A 24910-nucleotide genomic window follows, 5' to 3' on the forward strand; every position below is an offset into this window, starting at 1 on the left:
TGGATTGTGACCTACCTATGTGTTCATCTTGACCTCGCTAAGCCCTTAAAAGTCATGGTACGTTAGCTATGATTGAATTGCGATCTACCTGGACGTATAACTTGACGGCAAAAAAATGATTTAGTCTAACAATCATCGAGCTACCGTATGTTAGCTTAGATTTGATCTCATGATCATGACCTACTGGACATACGGCCCGAACTAATGAAATCTTACTTAACATATCATCCGAAGTTGTTTAGTTTTGAGATTTATTAGTTGCGAGCTAAAGGTGCTCTTAAATTAACTAAATTTAAACTCATACACGATCTTTGTGTTTGGCTTTCAGTTTGCAGCAAATGATGAAGAAACAAAAAATCGATTGAAGGAGAAAAGTATATTGCTTTCAAAATCCAAGTACAAGGATAAAGCAAGAAAAAGAAAAAATCCTAATGGCCTAGAGAAGTCGAGCTCGGAGTAGCCGCATCTTGGGGAGCTAGATTGCCGGCATCTTCAGCAAAGAAGTCGACCAAGGTCTGATTGGGTTCGGGCTTGGTAGCGACGACTCTAGAGTTCGTGGCATCGACAACATATTTCTTCACCGCCTCCACCACTTCCTCGCCAAAGTAAGAAAAGTCGAGATCTGGGTGCGCTTTCCACAAAGTGAAAACAAACGCACTACAGATGTCAAACTTAACCTCCTTGTGTTCCTTCGCGACTCGAACCTCAATGTTGACCTTTAGTTGCTTGACCTCCTGTTCTGTCGCTTCAGCTCGCTTCCGGGCTTGCTCCAAATCACCCCGCATTGCAGCCAGCTCCGTCTCAGCCTTATTCAGCTTCGAGGTCGCCTGAGAGAAGGCCGAATCATACATCTGCTTCTCGCGGGCTAGTTCGTCTTTAGCTTCCACCCTGGCTCTCTCGGCCTTCCTTACCCGACCCTCAACCTTGCTCCGGTATTTCTTGGACTCATTCATCAAGAAGGCTAGACTCTCATCCAGCTTTTTCTTGTCCTTCCTGAGCACCCCGATGGCGGCCTCGAGCTGTTTTTTTTCCTTTGCGTCATGGGCCCTCTCCTCTTTCTGCTTGAAGGCGCCCAGTGAAGCCTATAAGGCTTGAAATGTTAGTACATAAGATCGAGATAAAGCAAGAAATTAGAAATCGAGTGAAGAATCTTACCAAAAGACTGTGGCGAGCGACGTAATCGCAGAGCACATCACCCGACACCTTCTTCTTATCCAGAGCCTTGGTATAGTTACCAAAGACCCTATCCAAGTGTTTGCCTTCTTCCTTCTTCCTCTTATCTACCAGGGCCTGCTGATCGACCTACAAGGTTGGAGGAGCTTTTCTTTTGCTCCCAGGAGCCTCCTCGCGAACCACAGACTTTCCATGATCTATTGCATCCACGGTCGCCTCTCGCTTCGAAGAGGTGCCAGCAGGGGCTGGGACTGAAGAAGTCGGGACAGTTGTTATGAGCTTGGTATAAAGCAAAGTGACGAGGTCGCGACCCTCACCAGCCACTTTTGCGCGAGGATCTGCCCTTTGGATTTTGGCAGGGGAAGAAGATTCGCGGACGACCTCGAGCAAGCTTGAGATCGTCGAAGTGCCGGGTCTTTCAAGCTAAAGCTTCATTACCTCTGGCGATGCTGGTAAGGCCGCAACCGTGACTTCTCTGTGAGCTCTGCTTTCTCTGACTAGACTCCCGCTGAAGTCAGCCACGTTAAAAGCCGACCTTATCTCCTTCTGGCCCTAAACTCCTATATCCTCTTTCCTGATATCTTTGATGCTAAGAGAAGGAGCGAGCTTGTGGTCGTGGAGCAAACAATCGGAGAGCTCGCAGTCATCCTCGTCTGTTTTTGCTTTAGAGGTAGTCTGAAGTTCTTGAGCTTGGGAAATAGTCAACTCGGGCTTCCCACCAGCGACGTCTGCAAAATCAAAAAGAGATTCATAAATAAGGAATGATGACGAAAACCACACGATGTCTCTAGCTGGCTGACCAATCCGATCAGCTCGCAAAGGAGACCACAAAGCAAAATAACCGAAAATGATATCCACTTGTCTTATTTGTGGTCAACCAGGTTCCAGATGGTGCAGAACTTTTTCCCCGATTTTATGGAGATAATAAGGACATATTGTCCCTCACGATGTGACCCTACTACCTGACACTTTGTGTAAATTGTAAATACCCTACACTATAAATAGGGGGTCAAAAAACCATTGCAAGGACAACATGAAAAAATACATAGTGTTACTCTTTAAAAATGATCAGAAAGCAATCGTGGACTAGGTATGATTATGGTCGAATCACGTAAAAATTTCTAGCGTATTGTCTGGTTGATTGTGCTATTACCTTCTTTCCCTCGTGTTCAAGATCATTCTGTCAGTACGGGCCAACGAATTATAGTCGATCAAATCTGAACGTCGTCAAATATTTTTATGAATTAAATTTAAATTTATACATGAAGTAAACAAATTATATATTTTTTAAATTATTTTATAATTTATTACCATGTAATTGTAAGTATTTTAGCAATTGGACATCAATTATAATTTTTTAAAAAAATTTATATTTTTTAAATTTTATTTGCATTATTTAATGTTATATTCATTTTAGATTTTTTGTCAAATTATAACAACTTATCAATTTTTACAAATTAAATACATAACTTTACACTAATAACATAAAAATATATTTATTCAAACATATTATCAATTTAAATACTATCCAACTTAAACGCTTTTAAACAACTTAAATACTATTCAACTTTTTAATTCGTAAAAAAAAAAAAAAAAAACCCTAACCAAACTAACCCTAAAGACTCTTTCATTTTCAGGCTACATGACGTACCGTTCTTCTTTCCAAATAAACGAAGGATAGAGGAGAGGATGCTCCCAGCAGTGAGGGCTCGCTTGTTCAGTCCCCACCTCGCTTCTCTCCCACTCTCACCTTCTCATTCACTGAAATCCCGTTCGGTCGCTCTCTCGCTCCGAAGCCCTTTCTCTCACTCTTCCCGCCAAAACCCTAACCCCCATGCCCCCGCCGCGAAGCCGGCGGTTTCCGACGCCGTCAAGTTCGTGCGGACCGTCCTGTTCGTGCCGCCTGGAGTCGAGCCGGAAGAGGTCACGGATGACATGATCCTTCCCGGCTCGAACATCGTGCTCGGACCTTACGTCGGCGATGCCAAGATAAAGGAGGTGGAGTTCGTCAAGAGCAGTAGCCGCCCCAAGGACTGCCCCAAGGACCAACGCCCCGAGTTCGCCATGCTCGGCCGCTCCAATGTCGGCAAGTCTTCGCTGATCAACGCCCTTGTTCGTAAGAAAGAAGTCGCTCTCACTTCTAAGAAGCCAGGTTTGGGCTTGTTACTATATTGCATATTACGTGTTTGATATTTGGTTTCTGGGGAGTGGATTTTAAGTGTTCGTCGATGGTAATTAAAATTTGCAGGAAAGACCCAACTGATTAATCACTTTTTGGTCAATAGGAGTTGGTACATTGTGGATTTGCCTGGCTACGGGTAAGAGTGCTTGAACTTCAATAATGCCTCATGCTTTCATTTTCCCCGCGTAGACTTGTCTTGGTTTGCCATTACGTGTTACGGCCACTTACAATGCATAACAAATACTGAATGTTAAGTCTAGAATTCGATAATCAGATCCATTTGCATCTTGAATGTTGGCTATGGTGACGCTAAAATAAGATACATGCACATTCATAACATTTTTACACAGTTGTACGACATTTACAAATTTAGAGGAACGGAACTACGGTGGCATCCAGCAGTAATTTTGAGGTTACCTACGAAATGTTTTTGGTGATTCGTTTTATTTTCAGTTGTATCCTGCAGTAATTTTGGGGTTCTTGTGAATGGACTGGACGGAAAATTATTCAAAATAGAATTAGTACTATTCCTGAAGGCTTGGCTTATGGGCTAGGCTTGTCATGTGATGTAAAATACGGGAGTACTGAATCTAATGTGTAGATGTGCTGCTTAAAGGCATTTCTTTTAGGGTAATGTGATTGATTAATTGCATTTGAAATGACTTTTTACCCTAATTTCTTATTAAATGTTCTTGAAAGCAATTTAGTTTGTATAGATATATTGGTGGCGTGAAATACCTTAGTTCCAATTATGGATGCCTTTTGATTCCAGTAGCAATTTTGTTATATTTAATGAAACCTCAAATGAGGCCCAAGGCTGGGAGGCTTCTTATGGCAACTGTGGGCTGCTCCTTGGGCGCCCACTGGAAGGCCATAAAAAGCAGCCACTTTGGGCCAGCCCAATTGTCCTGTGGCTTTTGTCGTTTTGTCTGCTGCTGTCCCGTTTGCACGATTTGATCCAGGCCATTGGTGCTGTTTTTACTGAGAGCAATCCGAGCCATTTAATCATATTATATCACGCATCGAGATTGCTGATTCTGATCGCATTGAAGACGGAAACTATCGAGGGGTTTGTAGAGGGTCAGTCATTTTCTAGGGTTTTCTTTTTGCTCTCTCTCTCTGTAAATGTTGTATAGATCGTCTTCTTTAGCGTTCCTGATTTTGGTTTTGATTAAAGGTAAGCTCCTAATCTGTTAGTGATTTCGTAGCTTATTGTGTAGAAAATCAGGGTTGTTTTGTTTACGTTTTTCGTTGTAATCAGATTGAATCTATTTAGTGGAGTGAGCTCTTCTCACCGGAACTCAAGTGGACGTAGCCCTTTTTTGGGGGTGAACCACTATAAATCTCGTGCCTCTTGTTTCTTGTTTATGTTTTCAATACTGTCTATATTGATTTGTGTTTATCGGTCAGTTCGTGTGAGTTCATCTGTGGAGATTTTGAACTGTGTGTGTGCGTTTGGAGATTTTGCTATCTCTGTTTGTTCGTAACAGTGGTATCAGAGCCTTCTGGTTTATCGTATCCAACGTTTTAGGGTCAAAATCTCGACCGACTCTCTTTTCCGAAATCTAGGGTTTCCTTTCCTTTTTTGTGTCGGTGTTGTTTTTTAAGAACTCTAGGGTTTTCTGAAGAGACACTGTCAGCGGGAGTTTGCTGAACAGGTCTTAGTCAGTAATCTAGGGTTTATTTTTTGGGGGCATTTTTCGTGCAACACGAAAATGACAACAACCCGATTTGAAATCGGTACATTCGATCGAAAGGGGAATTTCGGAAGTTGGAAAAAGAAGATGAGGGTTTTTCTCTCTCATCATAAAGTGCTTATAGCACTGGAATCAGATGACCGGAAATGGTCACCTGAGCAGCTGGCTCGAACTAATGAAATCAGAGAAGAGGCGTTTAATCTGATTTTTCTTCATCTTGATGACTCTGTAATCCGTAAGGTTGACGGTATATCTCTACCTCTTGAACTTTGGAATAGATTAGAATCTTTATATTCTGTAATGTCTGCTCCAAATTTGGTTTATTTAAAAGGCATGTTATTTAACTTTAAGATGAATACATCTAAGTCTATGGATGAAAACATAGATGAATTTACTAGACTCACCTTGTTATTAAGAGGTACTGATCAGGCTTTAGGAGATACTAGTGAGGCAATGATTTTGTTAAACTCCTTACCTGATGATTATGATGTAGTGAAACATGTTTTACGTTACACTGGTATAGTCCCTAATATGGAACTTGTTATATCCGGTATTAAGGCTAGAGAACTAGAATTTAGTACATCTAAGAAAACTGGCAACAATTTGTTTGTTAAAGGAAATACAGATAAAAGAAATTATACTGTGAATACTGAATAACATAATGGGTTAGGATATAAAGGAAAAAGGAAGGATAAGAAGGGAAAACAAAAACAAAAGTGGAAATGTTACCATTGTGGGAAAGAAGGACATATAAAGAAATATTGTTATGACTACTTGAAAAAACAAAAGCAAGGGGGTAATGTAACAGTAGCAGCTAGTAGTTCTAATTGTTTGGCTGAGGTACTTAATGTTTCCTCAAGCTCAGTTATAAATGAATGGATTATGGACTCTGCCTGTTCTTGCCATATGTGTCCTAATATAGACTGGTTTCACAACTTTAATAACAGAGAAAGTGGAATAGTGTATATGGGAAACAACCATTCATGTAATGTTTAGGGTAGAGGTGACATAACTCTTAAGTTGCATGACAACAAAGTTAGAACTCTCACTGATGTAAGATATGTCCCTGACCTTAAAAGGAATTTAATCTCACTCGGTACACTTGATGAGTTAGGATTCTCATATAAAGCTGAAAATGGTTCTTTGAATGTTTTTAAAGGAGAAGAATTAATTTTAACTAGTTTAAAGAAAAATGGTATATATGTTTTAAATGGCTGTTTTCATTCCTCTGTTATATCAAATTCTGCATGCTATGTTAACACTGATAAGACTGAACTGTGGCACTTGAGGCTTGGCTATATGAGCCTGAAAGGTTTGCAGGCACTGTCAAACCAAGGATACCTTGGTCCAGTGTCTGCTGAGATCCTCGGTTTTTGTGAACCATGTGTGCTGGGCAAGCAACACAGGATGAGTTTCCATAAGGGAACTCACTTGGCGAAGGCATGCCTTGAGTACCTACATGCAGATCTTTGGGGACCTTCACAGGTTCCTACCCATGGAGGCAACATGTATTTTCTCTCTATCATTGATGATTTTACTAGGAAGGTGTGGGTTTTTTTGTTAAAAACTAAGGATAAAACATTAGAGAAATTCAAAAATTGGAAGATCCTAATAGAAAACCAAGCTAACAGGAAAATCAAAACTCTTAGAACTGACAATGGGTTAGAATTCTGTAATAAAGAGTTTGATGAATTTTGTAACTCCCAAGGAATAAATAGGCATAAGACTGTCAAGAACACACCCCAACAAAATGGGGTGGCTGAAAGGATGAACCGAACCCTCCTTGAAAAAGTGAGGTGCCTTTTGTTCACATCTGGCTTGCCTAAATCCTTTTGGGGGGAAGCCTTAGCAACAGCTTCACATCTAGTAAATAGAAGCCCTTCAATTGCCCTTAATTTTAAATGCCCTGAAGAAAAGTGGACTGGAAGGAAATTAAACTACAACTACTTAAGAACTTTTGGCTGTGAAGCTTATGCTCATCAGTCAGAAGGAAAATTGGAACCTAGATCCACCAAGTGTGTTTTTGTTGGATATCAGGAAGGAACTAAGGGATATAGGCTATGGGAAAGACAATCCAAGGGTGTAAAAAGTATCATCAGCCGAGATGTTATATTCAATGAATCTGTCTACCCTTGCAAATTATCTAAAACTGATGAATCCAATCAACATAGTAACACAGATAATTTTATCAGCTTAGGTGGAACCCAAATAGAGGTGGAGCACCAAGTTATAGATGATAATCCTCCAAATGATCCAGCTATACCAGAGCCTCTACCTGACGGTGATCCTTCACCTATATCAAACCTAGACCAGACCTCTGATCATGAATCTGATCATGAGGAACAAAATGATGAAACTGAAATTGATGTGGAGTAATATGACACCCCCCAACATAATCTGGAAAACTACCAACTTGCTTGAGATAGAAGCAGGAGGTCTATAAGACCACCTTCAAGGTATGCTTTCTCAGATTTGGTGTTTTGTGCCCTAGTGGCAGGTGTTGAGATGAGGAGCAGTGAGCCTTCCTCTTATGAGGAGGCTGTCAGCTCAAAGGAAAGTAAAAAATGGCAACAAGCCATGGACGAGGAAATGGCCTCTCTGATGGCCAATGGTTCTTGGGTTCTTGTCCCTCGTCCAGAAAATCAGAAACTGATCCAATGTAAGTGGCTGTTCAAATTAAAGGAAGGTATGTCTCTTGATGACCCTATTAGATATAAAGCAAGACTAGTAGCTAAGGGATTCACACAAAGGGAAGGGATAGATTATACTGAAATTTTTTCTCCTGTGGTTAAATTTAAGACAATTCACATGATGCTTGCAGTAGTAGTTCAATTTGATCTAGAACTTGAACAATTGGATGTTAAAACTGCATTTTTACATGGAGACCTCGATGAACACATTTACATGGTTCAGCCAAATGGTTATGTTGTGTCTGAAAAATCTGATCATGTCTGTTTGCTGAAAAAATCTTTGTATGGTTTAAAACAGGTCCCAAGACAATGGTACAAAAAATTTGATAATTTTGTTCTAGGGGCTGGGTTTATTAGAAGTCAATATGACAATTGCTTCTATTTTATGCACACTGATATTCCTGTTTATCTACTGCTTTATGTAGATGATATCCTTCTTATTAGCAAGTCTAAGTCAAAGATTAAGGAGTTAAAGTCTATGTTAAATTTAGTTTTTGACATGAAAGACTTAGGCCATGCTAAGAAAATACTAGGAATGAAAATTGAGAGGAATAGAAGCAACAATAGCCTTAAGATACATCAGCATGATTACTTGGTAAAAACTGTTCATAAATTTGGAATGGAAAGCTGTAAAACTGTTATGATTCCATTGGCAGGTCACTTTATTTTATCAAAATTACAATGTCCCACATCCAACTCTGAAATAATAGAAATGGAAAATGTCTCATATGCAAATGTAATTGAAACAATTATGTACTCAATCAAAGGCACTAGGCCAGACCTTGCATATTCAATTTCATTACTCAGTCGATACATGTCTAACCCTAGTAAAACATATTGGGATGCCTTAAAACATTTGCTTAGGTACATAAATGGTACTGTGTGCATAGGTTTAAATTTTAAGAAAAGATTTGATACACTTGATCTTGTTGGTTATGTTGACTCTGATTTTGCTGGAGATAGAGACTCTAGAAAATCCACCACTGCTTACTATTTTACCTTGGGTGGAAATTGTATAAGCTGGAAGTCTCAGTTACAGCCTCTTGTAGCTCTGTCCTCTACTGAGGCAGAGTATGTGGCTGTAACAGATGCCTTCAAGGAAGCCATATGGCTTCAAGGTATCCTAAAGGAAATTTACTTGCTTCAAAGCAAAGTGATGGTCTTCTCGGATAGCCAAAGTGCCATCCACTTGTCCAAAAATCCAGTATATCATGATCGAACTAAACATGTGGATGTGAAGTATCATTATGTAAGAGAAATGATAGCCAACGGAACTGCGGGAATCCAGAAAGAATCTTCAGCCAACAATCCAGCTGACATGGGTACCAAGGTATTAACTGCAACTAAATTCAAGCATTGCTTAAAATTGTTGCATATCGATGATGGCTAAATTTTTTTTTGGTCATCTAGATCTGTGAAGGTGAGAATTGTAGCATGTTGTACTTATATTTTCATATCTGATTACTTATTCATTTGATGTTTTAAGGTGGAGTTTGTTATATTTAATGAAACCTCAAATGAGGCCCAAGGCTGGGAGGCTTCTTATGGCAACCGTGGGCTGCTCCTTGGGCGCCCACTAGAGGGCCATAAAAAACAGCCACTTTGGGCCAGCCCAATTGTCCTGTGGCTTTTGTCGTTTTGTCTGTTGCTGTCCCGTTTGCATGATTTGATCCAGGCCATTGGTGCTGCTTTTACTGAGAGCAATCCGAGCCATTAAATCATATTATATCACGCCTCGAGATTGCTGATTCTGATCGCATTGAAGACGGAAACTATCGAGGGGTTTGTAGAGGGTCGGTCATTTTCTAGGGTTTTCTTTTTGCTCTCTCTCTGTAAATGTTGTATAGATCGTCTTCTTTAGCGTTTTTGATTTTGGTTTTGATTAAAGGTAAGCTCCTAATCTGTTAGTGATTTCGTAGCTTATCGTGTAGAAAATCAGGGTTGTTTTGTTTACGTTTTTCGTTGTAATCAGATTGAATCTATTTAGTGGAGTGAGCTCTTCTCACTGGAGCTCAAGTGGACGTAGCCCTTTTTGGGGGTGAACCACTATAAATCTCGTGCCTCTTGTTTCTTGTTTATGTTTTCAATACTGTCTATATTGATTTGTGTTTATCGGTCAGTTCGTGTGAGTTCATCTGTGGAGATTTTGAACTGTGTGTGTGCGTTTGGAGATTTTGCTATCTCTGTTTGTTCGTAACAAATTTAGTTTAATATTCATATTCCTAGCTTCTTCTTTTCTTTCTTTTTTTTGATTGAAAGCTTCTTCTTTTCTTTCTTTTTTTTTATTTATTGAAAGCTTCTTCTTTTCTTGTTCACGTGTTTTTTTGTTCTTATTTAAGCCTGCAGATATATAGTTAGAATAGTTTCTCCAAGGGAAATGGTTATTGTTCAAGGAAGGGGTATGAACAATTTATTTTTCTCTTACATGCCATTTATCACCTCCCACTTGAGTTTGAATTGATCCTGATGACATAATGCTATATTTTAATCGAGCTGATGTTTGGTGTTGCAGCTTATGTTGTATCTTATTAAAGTTAATTATTTTTACAGCTTTGCTAATGCCCCAGAATCTGCTCGAATGGATTGGTCCTCATTCACCAAAGGCTATTTCTTAAATAGAGAAACTCTTGTGTCTGTCCTTCTCCTAATTGATGCAAGTGTACCACCTCAGAAAATTGACCTTGACTGTGCTAATTGGCTTGGACGGAACAATGTATGCCTCCATCTAATTTCTTACTAGCTGCTGGTCCTTCTATATTAGCAAAACCTTTTTTTTTTTAATAATCAAATGTTAAGTCTTCCCTTTATGTTCACTTGTGCTGCTTTTTGGCCTTTTTCTTTTCAGATACCAATTACTTTTGTTTTCACAAAATGTGACAAGATGAAAGGTGGTAAAGGGAAAAGACCGGATGAAAACATCAGAAAATTTCAAGAGCTGATAAGAGAAAATTACCGGCAACATCCTCCATGGATAATGACCAGCAGTACCACTGGCTTGGGCAGAGACGAGCTTCTATTGCACATGTCACAACTACGGAACTATTGGGACAACTAGGTTGTGAGTTAAAACTTGCACCTCTTCTAGAAATGGTAATGCCAGAGCCCAGAATGTTTTAAAACCTTTTTTTCTGCCAATTAAAACACCCTGAATATTATCTAAGATAGCCTCATGGATTCGCCACCCCCAAACAGAACCAACTTAAATCTGGATGTTGCTCCCTGGTGATGTAAGCTCCTTTGTATGTATATAGTTAGATTGTGTTATAAGTGTCTAATCTGACAGTCATAATTACCATTTTTCTCTCAATTCTGTGTATGTAGTTTTAATTTGCATTTCATCTTGCTGTTTATAATTTCCTTCTTTTAGTGGATTAGCCTGATCCTTAGAAATTGAGACTGTTAAAGAGTATTTTTTATCATCTTGCTAGAATTTCCTCATTTTTCTGGTAATAAACCCTTGTTTCCTCCCAAAGGAGCATACGCTATTTCCAGCATTTAATATTCAATTTACTTCCTATAAAGATTTGGGTGCTGCTTCCACCCAAAGATGATCAGGGCATTTCCCACTGGCTAGTTAACACCTTTACTTGTCCGTTTTGATTTATCAGGTCTATGGTTTTCCTCTTTGATTATTTGAACTTTTCTATTAGCTTAGAAATTAGCCCATCAGTGGTGTTCATTATGTTATTTACAGGCTTTTCAATTTGTTTATATGTATGCATTGCCTTCCTGCGTTGTTATCCTCGATTGCTATTTGTACCAATTGCCTAATGCCAAGTATTGGACCTGGAGTCGAAATAAGTTGCCCCATTCTCCTAAAGGAAGACGATGATGCTGAATTGAAGTCGGAGTGTTGGTGGAGATTTTGGAGTTAAAAAAGGCTATATTTATGAAGTTCCAGCTGTGTGTTTATTCACTTGTCCAGAACTTCTCTATTTTCTAGTTGGCAATTGCTCCCTGTAGCTTACGCCACACTGCTGCAATGTTTACAGCCCGTTTGATAAACAAGGGGAAGAAATGGTAGCTTAAAATAGGAGAAAATCAAGGAAGATAAAAGGCAACTATTCTCCTTCCTGCTTGCTTAGGAAAACCATGGCATGACTTTGCACTTGTTGGGAACTGGTGAGAAAAGGCAAATAATAAAATGTACAAACAATTGCAATATGAATGCGAGAGATACGCAAAAAGGAAACTGTCAAGACTGAAGGAACGGAATAAATATTGCTGGTAGTTTAACAGAAATATCCCCTTCTCTGATTCTCTCTCCGAATAACCAAACCCAAATTAACTTTTAAGATGTTTAAGAGTTTCTCACCATGCAAATGTGACAGAAAAAGACTCCAGTGTAAGTGATAAAGCTTGTCTGGAGTTACTCTTGAAATTACCACTCTATACCTTGTATTAATCCTGTATTGAGTAGCTTCTGCACCGTATCATCTTCTGGTCAAGCTAGCCTTGGGCATCCTGTTTTCTCATATTTTCTGACAAATTTCAAGTTGCTATAGATCACCCATTTTATTTTCAGTGGGTACGGCATTGCATTGAAATAAATCAGTTTATTACTAAAGAAACATAAAGAGTGGTTGGCTGTGTACTTGCACTAATCATCAGCTCCCATGGGGGCTTGATTAACAGGAAAAGCATACCGAGAGCCATCCTTCGCTAATAATCCAATAGTCAGAATGGAGGTTAAAGGGAAACTGTAAAGGGAGATACAGAAGAAAAGGGACTGAAATTGCCTTTAATTACCTATAGAACCATTCCTGGGCTCAAAAGAAAGGAAGGAACACGGGCCAGGAGATGTTGGTGATAAACTGAATCCCAGGGTATTTGGTAGTTGGTGCTGCCAAGGTGGCTGGTAGCTGCTATAGCCGTGCACATATATTTTTTTGTCGCCCTGTCACCATATATGGCTGACTCTGGTGTTATAGTGTTGGGAGAGAGGAGGAGGCCATGGTATTGTAGCATCGGGAGAGGTAAGGAGACCCAATGGCGTTGGTGCCAGGCTTTGTAGACTTGGCGGCTGGAACTCAGGAGCGGCAGTTAGCTTCTGAACTAGTTGCTTGAAGTTTGCAGAATCTACCTTGTAAATTCTGGGTGGATTTGGCGGCAGTGGTGCAATGGGCGCTTTCCATGGCTTTGCTGGGCGAAGCTTACGAACTGAATGAAGAGTGGAAAAGGAAGTGCGGGATTGCAGTGGTTTGGATTTGTTGCCTTCTTGTTGGTATGAATATAGGCAAGAAGTGGTTGAGGAAGAAGAGTGGGATTGTATTTCTGGTTCCATGATAGATTCTCAACTGGATGTTAGTGCGATGAGAGCGCAGCAAAGCCTTCGAGCGTCAATATTTATACACACACACACATCTAGAGAGAGCACAAAATGGAGAGGGAATCCGGTAGATATAACAGAAATTCAAGTAATTGCTTGTGCTCAGTCGACACGGTCAAATTCAGAAAGTTTGATTCAATTTCAATGGGGACTGGCTTTTATAATAAAGTAAATATGGTTCTCTATTTTCTTCCATGTGGTGCTGAATTTCTATGCGGCTTTACTGTTGCATTGCAAATAAAAACTAACATAGTTTAGGCAGAGAGAGGGAGAGAGATGTCAGCAGACTAAGGTTGAAGGTCGTATCCGGTGGGGGTGGGGTTGAACGGCAGCAGCCGCCGCCGCCGCCGCCACTTCCATCTCACCGTGGCCTTTACCAAATTCTCTGCAGCTGGATGATGCTGACGACAGGCACTTGGTTTTGTTATTTTATTGTTATATATTTATATATGTATAGATAACAGATTCTTCAAAATTTTGAATGGGCGAACAACGCACGATGATGACTAGGATAAGGTAATCTTCCTCCCAGGATGGACACATATTTGAATAGCTTCTTTTTACATAGTAGTTTTATGGTAGTGAGTGATTATCATGTATTTTGTGATTTTGTTTTGTTGTGCTGGGTTGCTTGATATATATAGGCATACACTTGGATTGGATCAAAGGGTAAAACTTGGGAAAGATGTCATCCGCATCATGCATACATGTTAGGCATAAATAAATATAAATCCCTTCTGGTACGTTGGAAACTTCAAACGCACACACTAATTTAATGGAAAATTTTATTAGTCATATGCAGCAGCAGCATGGGGGCCCAATATCTTGATGGGGTTGCCCTTTGGTTTATATTAATAATAATTAATAATGCATGGCAGGCTTAAGTAAGCACCCATGTCACCCCATATAGTAGCGCGATGTAGATTGTCTCGGTCGTGCATCTCTCCCCCCTCCCCCTTATTTCTAGAGTTTCCACAGATGATTATAATAATACAAATTGTGAAGCGCGCGCAGACATAAATATGAATATATATATATATATATGGAGTGGTTAAAATAATAATGATAATGCCGGAAGTTGAGAGGAGAGCGAAAGGCGGAGGGAGGACCAGTCAACAATTTCTATTTTGCTTCGTCTCCTTCTTCTTCCCATCATCTCCCGACGACTAGTCGACTACTACTGCAGGAGGACTACGACTACGACTACAACCCAATCAATCATAAATGGTTACACGTGAGTCAGACTTTTAATTCAAGCGCCTCTGCCTCCGTTCCATTCTACCTTCTCGTGAACCTATCACGAGCCTCGCCTCGCTAGCTGCTTCACGTGTTCTCCCTCTCCTTCAAAATTATTCCTTCTCTCAGGTTCCCCTTCATGATGGTTAGCATTATTTTTTTCTTTTATTATTCTCATGTTTTCATTACCCATAAAAAACAAAGGACATTTTAGTTACTGCTCTAAACGAACTCAAGATTGGGGCTAGAGGTTCATTTATTTAGAATTTTATCATATTTTCACTTGAATTCCGGTTTGAGCTCATTTAGTAGAAGTTTATATTAGTTTGGGTTTAGTCTATTTCTATTAAACTATACTAAATTAGAAGGTTTATTTTTATCATGTACTTAGTCGTAAATTTAAATTTTGTTAATCTTTTAATTTAAAGTCTAATATATCAAATAAAGTTGGACAATGATATTGACAAGGGGGTATACCATTCTGATTTTGATTTGATTGTAATTTTCTATTTGGGTTGGGCTGGGCTTGTTGACTGTTTGTGCTGCACACAACTATTTATGACATGACGTGGTTGGTGAATAAGCAAGCCGAAAGGGCAAACAAAATAGAAGTTTAATCTGATTCTGACCCCTTGCTATGTATGTATTACTTATAATTGGTTATTTCATTTCCATGATTACAGATTGGGTTCTGCCAAGCTACCAACCTACCTGATCAACCCACTTTCATCCAATTCAATCTTACGTTACCAACTTCAATCGACTCCTGCATCTGAAGTATGTCAGATTACATGTACTGTAAGTGTATGTGTGATTGTGTGTTACCTTCAATTATTTTATCTTGTTAAAAAACTTTTGATTCCTGTTTTCAAAAATATTTAATTATTTCGTTTAATAACGTTACTTATGTGATTTTATGCTTTAGTTCTTATATTTTATATAATATTAATAGTTGGAATCGAATATGATGAATGGGTATCTATGAAATTTTAATTACCCTTTAATAGTCTTTTTTTTTTGGGGGGGGGGGGATTCAGTTCAATGTTTAACTCTAGGCCCAAGACTTAAAATGGATAAAGGTGGATTTAGTTTTGAAGCCACGGATAAAGATTGGCTTTTGGCTGGCTCTGGACTAGACCAATAACAAGTAATTGGCAAGGTCCTCTGTTTTAAGGGGTCTCCTAGTCTTACCATTTTCGCTTTTAGTTCTGGGTTTGTTTAGCTTTAAAAACTGGTTGATGCTTGCAGCCGTTTCATTAAAATGTAGAAAAGTGAAAGGCGTTGAAGCAATTAGAAATAACAGTTAATAGTAAATAGAATTAGAATTAGAATTTAGATAGAGTCTTCCACGCCGGCGCGGGGCTATTCTAGAGGATAAAGGAAATGGGGAATCAACGAATCCAAAGAATGCTGCTGACTGAGGACCTATTTCTTTCTTCCTAATCCTAGATTTTTATATACATAATCTGTCACTTATTACGTGTGTTTAGTAAAGTAAATTTAGTCAAATATAAAAGATTTGACTAATATTCGATTCAAATAGCACAGGGAAGCAAGGGATCCTTCAACCTTAAAAGCAGCAGTAAAAACAACTGCGACCTCACACAACAAAACCCACATTATTCCTGCATCTGTTCCATCTTACGACGGCACCATTGGACCCAGCTTCAATATGCTTAGTCTTTCTTGTCTATTTATAATTTCTTTACCCAGAAGAAGAACAAATTCGCCAAAAGGCAGGCCGCAAGACCCAAAAAAATGCTGGAGAGCTTCCTGATGAAGGATTCAGCTTTTTCCCCAAATCTCGGGGCTTGCTTGCTTGTTCCTCCTCCTCGTTCAAAGATGCATTTGCCAATTGCTTAAGCTCCTTCCCCTTCCCCTTCCCCTTCCCCGCCCTGCCCACATACTGGGTGGAAAAAAGATATCCTTTTTAATATTCGAGAAGGCAATTGTAGTCTCTTATCACCCCGCTGGGCGATAGGCCAAGCTATAATCTACAATTACATTGACAAGATAAGAAAAGAAAGATCACACGCAAGGGAGAAACAGTGTATCATTGGATTGTACAGATTAATTGGATCTGGCTGACGCCAAATGGCTCCGAGTCTCTACACTTGGTAATAAATGCCAGAGCAAAATTGCCATTAAGCTACTAAATAAGATGAAAATCTAAGGCAATCCTAGGGAGAAGTAGAGAATTACAGGGAATGGGGGCAAGGACAACCCACCAACAATTACAATTGCAGTTGCAGTGCCCCTAAAGCTCTTTGCAGAACCCTTCCCGAACTTCTTGTCCACAGTAACATATAATCTTTATGATGCAATAGCCTGATGGAACGATCAATTTACCAAGGAAAGCTTCAGAACTCTTTCTTCTTGCCCGAGATTATTGCACTTCTTTGCGGGAGCGTCCAGAATTAATGCAGAGACGGACATGAATCCGGGGCAGCAAGTTGTGCTAATGTCCACATTATGACTCGTCAAGCATACTGAATCGACAGGATTGAAGCTCGGGTATGTACAGGAGACTGATTGCTAAGCTCAAACCCGCGTTCTATGAACCTTGCTTCTTAAATGGGTCTGAGATTTATGGCTGGCCTCCAACCCGGCCGTTTCCCCAAACAAGGGGATTGTAACATGATGTAAATCATGAAACAGAAGTCCACTTTCACTGGATTGTTCTGGTGAGCTTGCATTTGGATATGAAGGTGGTGTCTGTATAATTTAGACTGCAAAGCTTCAAGAGCTCAGCAGATTGCTGTTTTAGTTCTGGAGTGCAAGCGCTCTGGATCACAAGAAGCAGCTTCGCTGCAAGCCCTGCATCCACTGCAATGGAGGAGCATTCCTCAGGCGCGAGCTTGCACACAGAACACAAAATCGACAATGCGTGCTGCGTGCAACTCTCTGAAACCCGCATTATCAGTTTCACCACATTCGATATGGTATTCGAACAATTCTTCAACGCCAGCCTACCCTCGGGTAAAGAGGACAAGGCATCCAAAATGAACAGGGCCAATTCCAAGCAATCCGGGCTCAGCCCCGGCAGCAACTCCATCAATTGAGGCACAGCCCCAATGCTCACAATCAGATTCCTGACCGGATTATGCAAACATATTGTCCGGAGGAGACTCAGACCCGGCAAATTCCCATCCGGGTGTCTCTTGTCCTTCACAAGCCTCATCAAGCCAACCAATAACCTATGGCTCGACACAGTTTCCGATTGAAAATCCTCCTCTTCCATGAGCGTTTCAATAAGCCGGGTACAATTGATCTTGGTCTCAATTGAGCCCTCATGCAACATGTCCACAATTAACGAGATCTTATCGGGTTGCATCAGCTTCTTTTTCGAATCCGAATTTAGAGACAAATTCACGAGAATTGCAACAACTTCAGACCCAACAGAATAAGAAGTATGCTCACCCAGTAGAGACGAAAGCAGAGCGACGCCGCCTTCATCGACCACAGTCTTTCTGGCCGAGGCGTGAGCCGCCCCCACTTGCCGGAGCTCCTTCAGGGCCTTAACGCGCGATTGGCCCTTCACCTTCTTCACCGTTTCGAGAAGCTCCGACGCCCTGCCCTGTACATCTTCCGCTTTCTTCTTCATCTGCAAATACTTCTGAGAAAACCAAGTGTAGATTAAGTGATAAAGGGTCTTGTTTGGCGTGATGGAATCGTCCCAAAGCTCTTGCATCGTCGTGGGGCAAGTGTAGTGGCCGAGGCTGAACCATTTGAGTATATTGGAGCGCTCGTATGTTTGGCCGGTGCAAAGGGTCACCGGGTCTTGCATCGGTTCGAGAGAAATTGGGCAAATGAACACCGTCGGAACCTCGGATAAGTCGAGCTCTTCTACCATCTTCTTCAGATCCAATTTCTCCCCAAACCCGCCGGCAAAGCCGCCGCCGCCACCGCCCAGGACCCCATCTTTGACGGCGGTGTCCAGATCTAGAACATGGGCATCGCCGCCGCCCTCGAACCCGACAGCCCCACCCCTCCTGGAAGGCTGAAACATAGGCATTCTCGCAGATACGTTGAAACACACACCCAAAAATCGAACTTTTAGCAAGAAAAGCCCCTCAAATCTCAGAAATCAAAATCAACACATTACATTGAGAAAGATCGAAGCTTGGTTGAAAGGATATCTCTTTGAATGAAGCAACGAGAGAGTAGCCTTGAAATGGAAAATCTTTCTGCCATCTCTCTTTTTCTTGCTTTATCTCATTTTCTTCTGGTATGGTCAAAAGTCTCCCCACCCATCATGACATAATACATCATCACTCAATATTACTCTTCCCAAAATCAAAGCTCACTTCCAGTTGAAGCTTAAAAAGGGCTCAATCATGCAACCCAATAGCACAACTATTTTAAAGAAAACGAAAAGGAAACAAACATCTACAGAAACCTAATTGAGTTGAATTACTAAATTATGAGCCAAAACAAAAAAAAACAAAAACAAAAACTGGAGAGAGAGAGAGAGAGAGAGGAGGGGGGCAGGCTAAAGGCAATACCGGCAGGGTTAAAGGGAAAGAGAGAGCTTTGCAGAGGAGCTCCTCTGCCGTGCTGTGCCGAACTGAGCTCTTCTTTTGGGGCAGCGGTAGTTGCCGAGACCATTCGTCAAAAATAAACCCAGAAAGCAAATAGAAAATTACAAACAGAGAAATCAATAAAGTTCCAACCTTTTCAGATGAATTTCTAATTTCTTGTGCACAAGAGGGGGAGACGGGTTACCGGGTAAGCGAGGGGCAGAACCGGTAATTAAGCCCCTCGGCTCGCGCACCGCACGTGCAGTCTTATCACCTGTCGCCGTAATCTCCAGGTTCCTCCTTTTTTTTTTTTTTTAACACTAGTTAAATTGTCAAAACAGGACTTTTTGCGATAATTAAACACCGCAAAATTACGCCACCGTCCTCCTCTTTGCGGCTTTATAAAATGTTGAGAGAGAAAGTAACGGGAGGGCCAAATGGTCATTTGAGTTTAGCACGGTTATTGTTTATTGGTTATCCCACGAAGTGAATGAATAAAATAGAAAGGGAGTTCGTTTTTCACTAAAGTCCAGCGGAGGAGGGTGGAGGCCTCCTCACACGAGAGGACAGCGCCACGAAAGGGTGTGCAGTGACCCCCCCCCCCCCCCCCCCCCCCCCGGCGTACGATTCGCATATCTCGAAGTTAGCCCCCTCCCAGAAAAATAAAATAATAAAATTACCCCCCACCCCATAAAATTATAAATAAAAAAACCCGAATATTTAAAATACTTCTTAAAGTTGGAATTGGAAAAGCTGCGAATTCGAGATAAAATTTTATTTTATTTTGGGGGGGGAGGGGGGGGTGGGGCTAGGTGGGTGGGTCCCGCTCGAAAAGCGCCAGCTAAGCAGTTTGACCGTGACAGTTTTAGTTTGACCGATATGCCTTTTGGTTCTTGGGGGCGGTCTAGTCTTTGCTTTGACTGCTCCTTTTTTAAGGCATCCCCAGCCCGGCCCTGTCCCAGAGGCGCCTAGCTGAAGCCGAGCCAGCCACAGCCAGCATGCAATGCAAGCTAGTTTCCTCATTCCATTTTGCTGGCTCTTCGCCACTCATTGCTCGACACCTCACCTCTCAATATTCTATTTTCGAAGGAGAAATTACAATATTCTTCCTTAAATTTCGTAGTTTATAACAAATTAGTTCAAAATTAATTTTTATTAATAAAAATTAACTTAAATCTCAAAACCACTTAACTGTGAGATTTATGTTGATTTTAACAAAAAGTGATTTTTAATTTATATTAATATATATTGTATCAATTCTTATTAATAAAATTTGATTAAAAAATTAAAATATAATAGCTAATTTATAATGTAATTTACCATAAAGAAAATTTTTATTTGTAGTCATCTCTTTTGCTATCCATAGCCACCTTCTACAATTGGATAATTATTTTTTAAAAATATTCTTATACACAATTATATGTCTCTTGCATCGTCCATCATCGTCGGTTATCATCTCACCCAACCATCATCGTCGATAGCTGCAAGGAAAGTGGCGGCCCATCATGGCACCCACTGGCAATCTCAGGTTTAGGTGCAATGATGGCAACTATGAGGAATGTCGGTAAAAGAGAGAGAGAGATGAGGGAAAATGAGTATGAGATGGGAGCTTACGATAGCCACATCCATTGCGAATGCCGGTGGAAGCTTAGGCCATCGGCGATGATAGGCGACCACCTACAATAATGGGTGGCTATAAGTAAGGGTAAAAATAAGTTTTTCTCTTAAAGGGTTTTCAACGTGGGTGTAAAGAGTAAAAAAAGGTAATTATATATAAAATTTCTTTGTTTTGAAATATGTTTTACTCTTAGGATGATCGTTCTTGCATAACTTTTGGTGCTCGTGTCTTTGATTATGTTAGAGAAAACAAATCACAAGTGTGAAATTTTATCTCATTATACAAGACAAGAATCAAACTCACAATTTACTGAATTAACATTAACATATCACTTATCGAATCATTGACTTATGTCAAAGGCAATATGTCCTTATCTTCTTTAGTTGTTGGCTGGTCAATCTTACAATTTAATTTATTATTAATAATTATAAAATATTAATTAGAATAGCCAATTGGACTGGGGGAGCAGATTTCTGAAATAAAATAAGGTCCAGATCTGACCATGCGTGGTGTTTGAATCAAGGTGAGTTGTATGTCCACACTGTCGTTACACCTGCCATCACCAAATACCAATTCATTTTGTCATTATAATAATTTTTTTAAGCCAGCAAAGTGTGTCGCACGCACGCACGGGGCATAAATTTATTACAGCAGGACGATTTGATATAAAATTTGATTAAATAATAATGTAATGTAGTTTTTAAGATATGAAGGGCAGTCTGTCTGTCTGTCTGTCTATTCTATTGATATCAAATCAAATCTTAATTATAAATGTTGGATATGTTTTAATTTTAATGATAAAAAAAAAAGTATTCTTCAATGGAATAGAAATAGCATTAGTGCAATTCATGACATGCAACATGAAGTGTGTGTGTGGAATTGAATTGATGGGTGCAATGCAAGTGGAAGTAGAATATTCTTGATAGATACCACAAAACTTAAAAAAGTAATTATGAACGACTATATATATATATATATTTAAGGTGAAATAACTCCCTACTCTCAAAAAAATGATTTGGACTCTCTTAATTAATTATATAATTTCCTTAATCTATGATCTTAAAAACAAACAAATTCAACAGTTGAATATCTGTGCCAGTCAAAAATTATACGAAAGATGGTATCCGCAATTAATCGATCTCATGCGAATCGATAAAGATCGCCCCATTGCTAAAGATCAATAGTGCTGTGAGTTCTTACATGGCCAGTCAAGCATTAAGCTCTATAAATCTTTATCAAGAAGACTGAACACGACTAACAAAAAGATCTTTTATCAAGAACCAGGTTTTCCTTTTGACAGATCATACGGCCGCTGAATCTCATTAACAAGTAAATCTAAAGCGTAAAGGCTAATCGTCGTTAAAATCAAGAACATGGTAAATTGTTAATTCAACACAGCTGTTACATGGTGATTAATTAATAAGATGGACCAAAAGGACTGCTTCCGATCGAGACTACGGCCAGCACAGCAGGGTCGCGCATGAATTAAATACAGCATCGGGTTGCTGTACGTACGTACCTTGTGCGTTCATTTCTATAAGCGACTGGAGGTTTATCCTTGTTAATTTTAGTTATTGCTACTAGCTAGACGGAAGCACAGTAAGCAACAAAATCAAGCATTTACATAATCGTCGTTATTTAGTGGTAATTAAGTGATAATGTAGATTTTTTTTCTTTGTTTGTGAGTCTTCCATATATATATATATTCTTCCTATATATAAGCGAAATCCGGGTTTGCTCTCTTGATGACCAAGTCTCCCGCATATTAACAAATGGTTTTGCCCACTTCACATCTTAATGACAGGTTTGGATTGGATCATCATATCAATACAAAGCAAAAGCTCAATCAGATGCCCAAAATCTCTCGTTTCATTATTTAATTTTGTCTTTGTAAATAAAATGAAATCACGTCATTGTCATTAAAAATAAAATTGAGCTTAATCCAACTACTGTCTCTCATATATATACTGCTCTATATATCTTGCCATACATAGCTTATCTTCTTTCTTATTCTCTCTTGTTTTAATGACATGGTTAAGCCCGATCGATGAACAATAAGCAATAAGGTTTGTCTCAAAGCAAGAAAAGAAAAGATGGCCAAAAAGGGTGGCAAAGCCAGAGAAACCACGCTTATGAGGAGATGCATAAGCACCCATTAGAGTTCTTGTACATGCAATGCATGTCGATCGGATTGCGCCGGCCGGCTCACCCACGGCGGGTCTATGCATGGGTCGATCCCCAGTTTTCCCCGTTGCCGGAGAGCTCCAGCTCCAGGTCTGGCGAGTCCGACGACTTCAGGGAGCTCGCAAGAGCCGCTTTCATCACTATGAATCTCGGCAGCAGTAAGCTCGACTTGGTTTGTATAATACGAATCGATCCTTTGTTTGTTATTGAAGGACATGAATGCTCAAAAAATTTGCACACTGAACCAAATCTGGGAGCATGCAATCTAGTCAAATTGATTAAATTAACTTATCTAACTGCATATTCAACTACTTCATCACTGTTTCATTCATTCATATAATTAAAAAAGAAAGATTAGAAGTATATAACGTTACGTTCGAGAAAAGGGGTTAACCGTTTGGCCAGGCCTCTTTGAATAATAAAAAAATTTAAGTTACTTCTTATTTAAAATTCTATAAAGTTTTAAGTTAACGTAGTGTTTTAAGTCAAATCAAATATTTAGATAAAATATATTTTAAGTTATTAGTTTAAAAAAAAAAGTTTATAAGTTGTTTGAAGTTATAAAATATGTCATTTTTATGTATATAAATAAATTTATTTAAAAAAATCAATTATACTTTGTAACAAAAGTATATCATGATTTTAATTAATAAATTTTTATATATCAAATAATATACTTATGTAGTTTATATTTTTATTTATATAAAGAAACTATACATATATATATATACTCTTTTGTGTATATGTATATATTTATATAACTAAAAAAAAAAAAACTCCAAACATTCGTTGGTAATGGGGATCGATCAATCATGTTATTGGAGAACAATTTATCTGGCAATTTAGAGCCTAAAGGAGAGGTGAGAAAGAGGATGACCAAAGTGGTCTATTATTGCTTCTTCTTTTTTTATTAATGAAAATAATAAGAAGTTGTTGACAATATTGCTTCTCTCACACGAAGATAATGACAACAACAATGATAGTATGATATTGACGAAAGAGACATTTATTGAAAATTTTCGATTTGCTTGAATTAATGTATATTTGTGTTTCGTTTGATTAATCTAAAAAATAAGACTGTGGCTTTGCCCATTGAGGAGAATGCCCTATGTCTCATAATTACGCCAATGCCCCCCGTTGAGGAGAATGCCCTATGTCTCATAATTACGCCAATGCCCCAGACAGATATCCAGTGGCAGTCAGGAGATACGTTTCTTAATAGGGAGTTTTGTCTCTGATCTTCTTGTTTAAATCTAGAAGACATGTGGCAGATAAGTATCGCCACGTCAATCGGATAGGCACTCAGTAAAGAAATCTCCGAGGTCGTAGGAACAGACTAACTCGCTGAAGGTCACGGACGCAGCAGCTATCCCGAACTCCTCGGAGACGGATACTATTATGAAATCCTTATCAGGAAGGTTCCGAAGAAGACGGAGGGGAGATCCTGAAAATCCCTCCATGATCCTTATCCCGAGAAAAGGTTAAAAGGGGAGGTGAGGTAAGAGAAAGGGGGATTCCTTTTCCTTTTCTTCAGCATATAGTTTGAGTAAATACACTTAATCCTTAATTAAGAGATATTTGACTTGAGCGTCGGAGGGAGCACGGGAAGCGAGTCCCTACCCTTTTTGTAGGTACTTGGTCCGAGACAGAAGAAGGTGATCGGCTCCGCATCATCACCCATAAACTTTTTTTTTTTTTCAATGTTAGTGTGAGAGTTTTTAAGGTAAATAGTGTTTTGATTATTTAAATTTAGGGAGATATTGATAAATTTTTTAAAAAGCAAAGTCACAGCTTTAAAATTGATATTAAGGAAATTCTAAACTTAGTCAAACACCTTATTGCCTAATTTAACTTTTGAAAGTCTAAATTTATCATTAATTTTATTGCACTCTATCAATTTATTAAAAGAAAAAAAATAAATATTTTTTTCTCCTTTTCATAGGGTATCAACGGTTTAGATTGTTAACGGTTTAGATTGGTCCGATTCTATAAGAATTCAGTAGTCAAACTATTTTTAACGATTCCGAAAAAATAAGAATCGTAATCGAATCATTACATATATAAAATCAAACCATAATCAATCTGTCACACGAGACCGATTTCGATTTGGTTTCGGTTCTATCCAATTAACATTTAACTTCTAAATATTTTTGCAAAATATGAAATTACAAACAAATTTGTTAATTAAAATAAACTCATAACTTCATTAATACTTTAAGTCTTGAAGTAAAAGTAGAACAAAATAATTTATAGACTATCTCATCAAATAAGATTATATCGA

The 24910-nt window shown here is 39.2% G+C and overlaps 3 protein-coding genes and 1 long non-coding RNA gene across 5 annotated transcripts; 2 read left to right on the forward strand and 2 right to left on the reverse strand.

Moving 5' to 3' along the window:
• Positions 1-376: 376 nt before the first annotated feature.
• On the reverse strand, positions 377-1360 carry LOC127805003 (uncharacterized). The gene is made up of 2 exons (XM_052342158.1): positions 1156-1360; positions 377-1082 (listed from the first exon to the last, which is right to left on the reverse strand). The coding sequence occupies exon 2, from the start codon at positions 951-953 to the stop codon at positions 429-431; it is 525 nt and encodes a 174-aa protein (XP_052198118.1). The 5' UTR covers positions 954-1082; positions 1156-1360; the 3' UTR covers positions 377-428.
• A 1463-nt stretch (positions 1361-2823) lies between these two features.
• Positions 2824-11078, forward strand: LOC127804198 (GTP-binding protein At2g22870). The gene is made up of 4 exons (XM_052341000.1): positions 2824-3325; positions 3422-3491; positions 10293-10455; positions 10588-11078. The coding sequence occupies exons 1-4, from the start codon at positions 2863-2865 to the stop codon at positions 10795-10797; spliced, it is 906 nt and encodes a 301-aa protein (XP_052196960.1). The 5' UTR covers positions 2824-2862; the 3' UTR covers positions 10798-11078.
• A 3114-nt stretch (positions 11079-14192) lies between these two features.
• LOC127804804 (uncharacterized) lies at positions 14193-22878 on the forward strand. 2 transcript variants are annotated; one of them, XR_008023741.1, is made up of 3 exons: positions 14193-14452; positions 14991-15105; positions 22485-22878. It is a non-coding gene; the product is annotated as an uncharacterized LOC127804804 (long non-coding RNA). The 2 variants fall into 2 exon arrangements; XR_008023742.1 differs by having other exon boundaries at positions 14991-15084.
• Positions 16322-18987, reverse strand: LOC127804803 (U-box domain-containing protein 30-like). Its single transcript, XM_052341829.1, has one exon. It carries the CDS (start codon positions 18320-18322, stop codon positions 16976-16978), a length of 1347 nt encoding a protein of 448 aa, XP_052197789.1. The 5' UTR covers positions 18323-18987; the 3' UTR covers positions 16322-16975.
• Positions 22879-24910: the final 2032 nt, after the last annotated feature.

This window comes from Diospyros lotus, chromosome 6 (genome assembly GCF_014633365.1).
Source record: "Diospyros lotus cultivar Yz01 chromosome 6, ASM1463336v1, whole genome shotgun sequence".
Classification (NCBI taxonomy): Eukaryota; Viridiplantae; Streptophyta; class Magnoliopsida; order Ericales; family Ebenaceae; genus Diospyros; species Diospyros lotus.

Excerpts from the sequence above, each read along its gene's own strand:
- LOC127805003 (XM_052342158.1), bottom strand. The coding sequence starts at position 953 with ATGAATGAGTCCAAGAAATACCGGAGCAAGGTTGAGGGTCGGGTAAGG.
- LOC127804198 (XM_052341000.1), top strand. The coding sequence starts at position 2,863 with ATGCTCCCAGCAGTGAGGGCTCGCTTGTTCAGTCCCCACCTCGCTTCT. Across the intron at positions 3,326-3,421 it reads TCTCACTTCTAAGAAGCCAG|GAAAGACCCAACTGATTAAT; the intron begins GTTTGGGCTTGT and ends TAAAATTTGCAG. Across the intron at positions 3,492-10,292 it reads GTGGATTTGCCTGGCTACGG|CTTTGCTAATGCCCCAGAAT; the intron begins GTAAGAGTGCTT and ends TTATTTTTACAG.
- LOC127804803 (XM_052341829.1), bottom strand. The coding sequence starts at position 18,322 with ATGCCTATGTTTCAGCCTTCCAGGAGGGGTGGGGCTGTCGGGTTCGAG.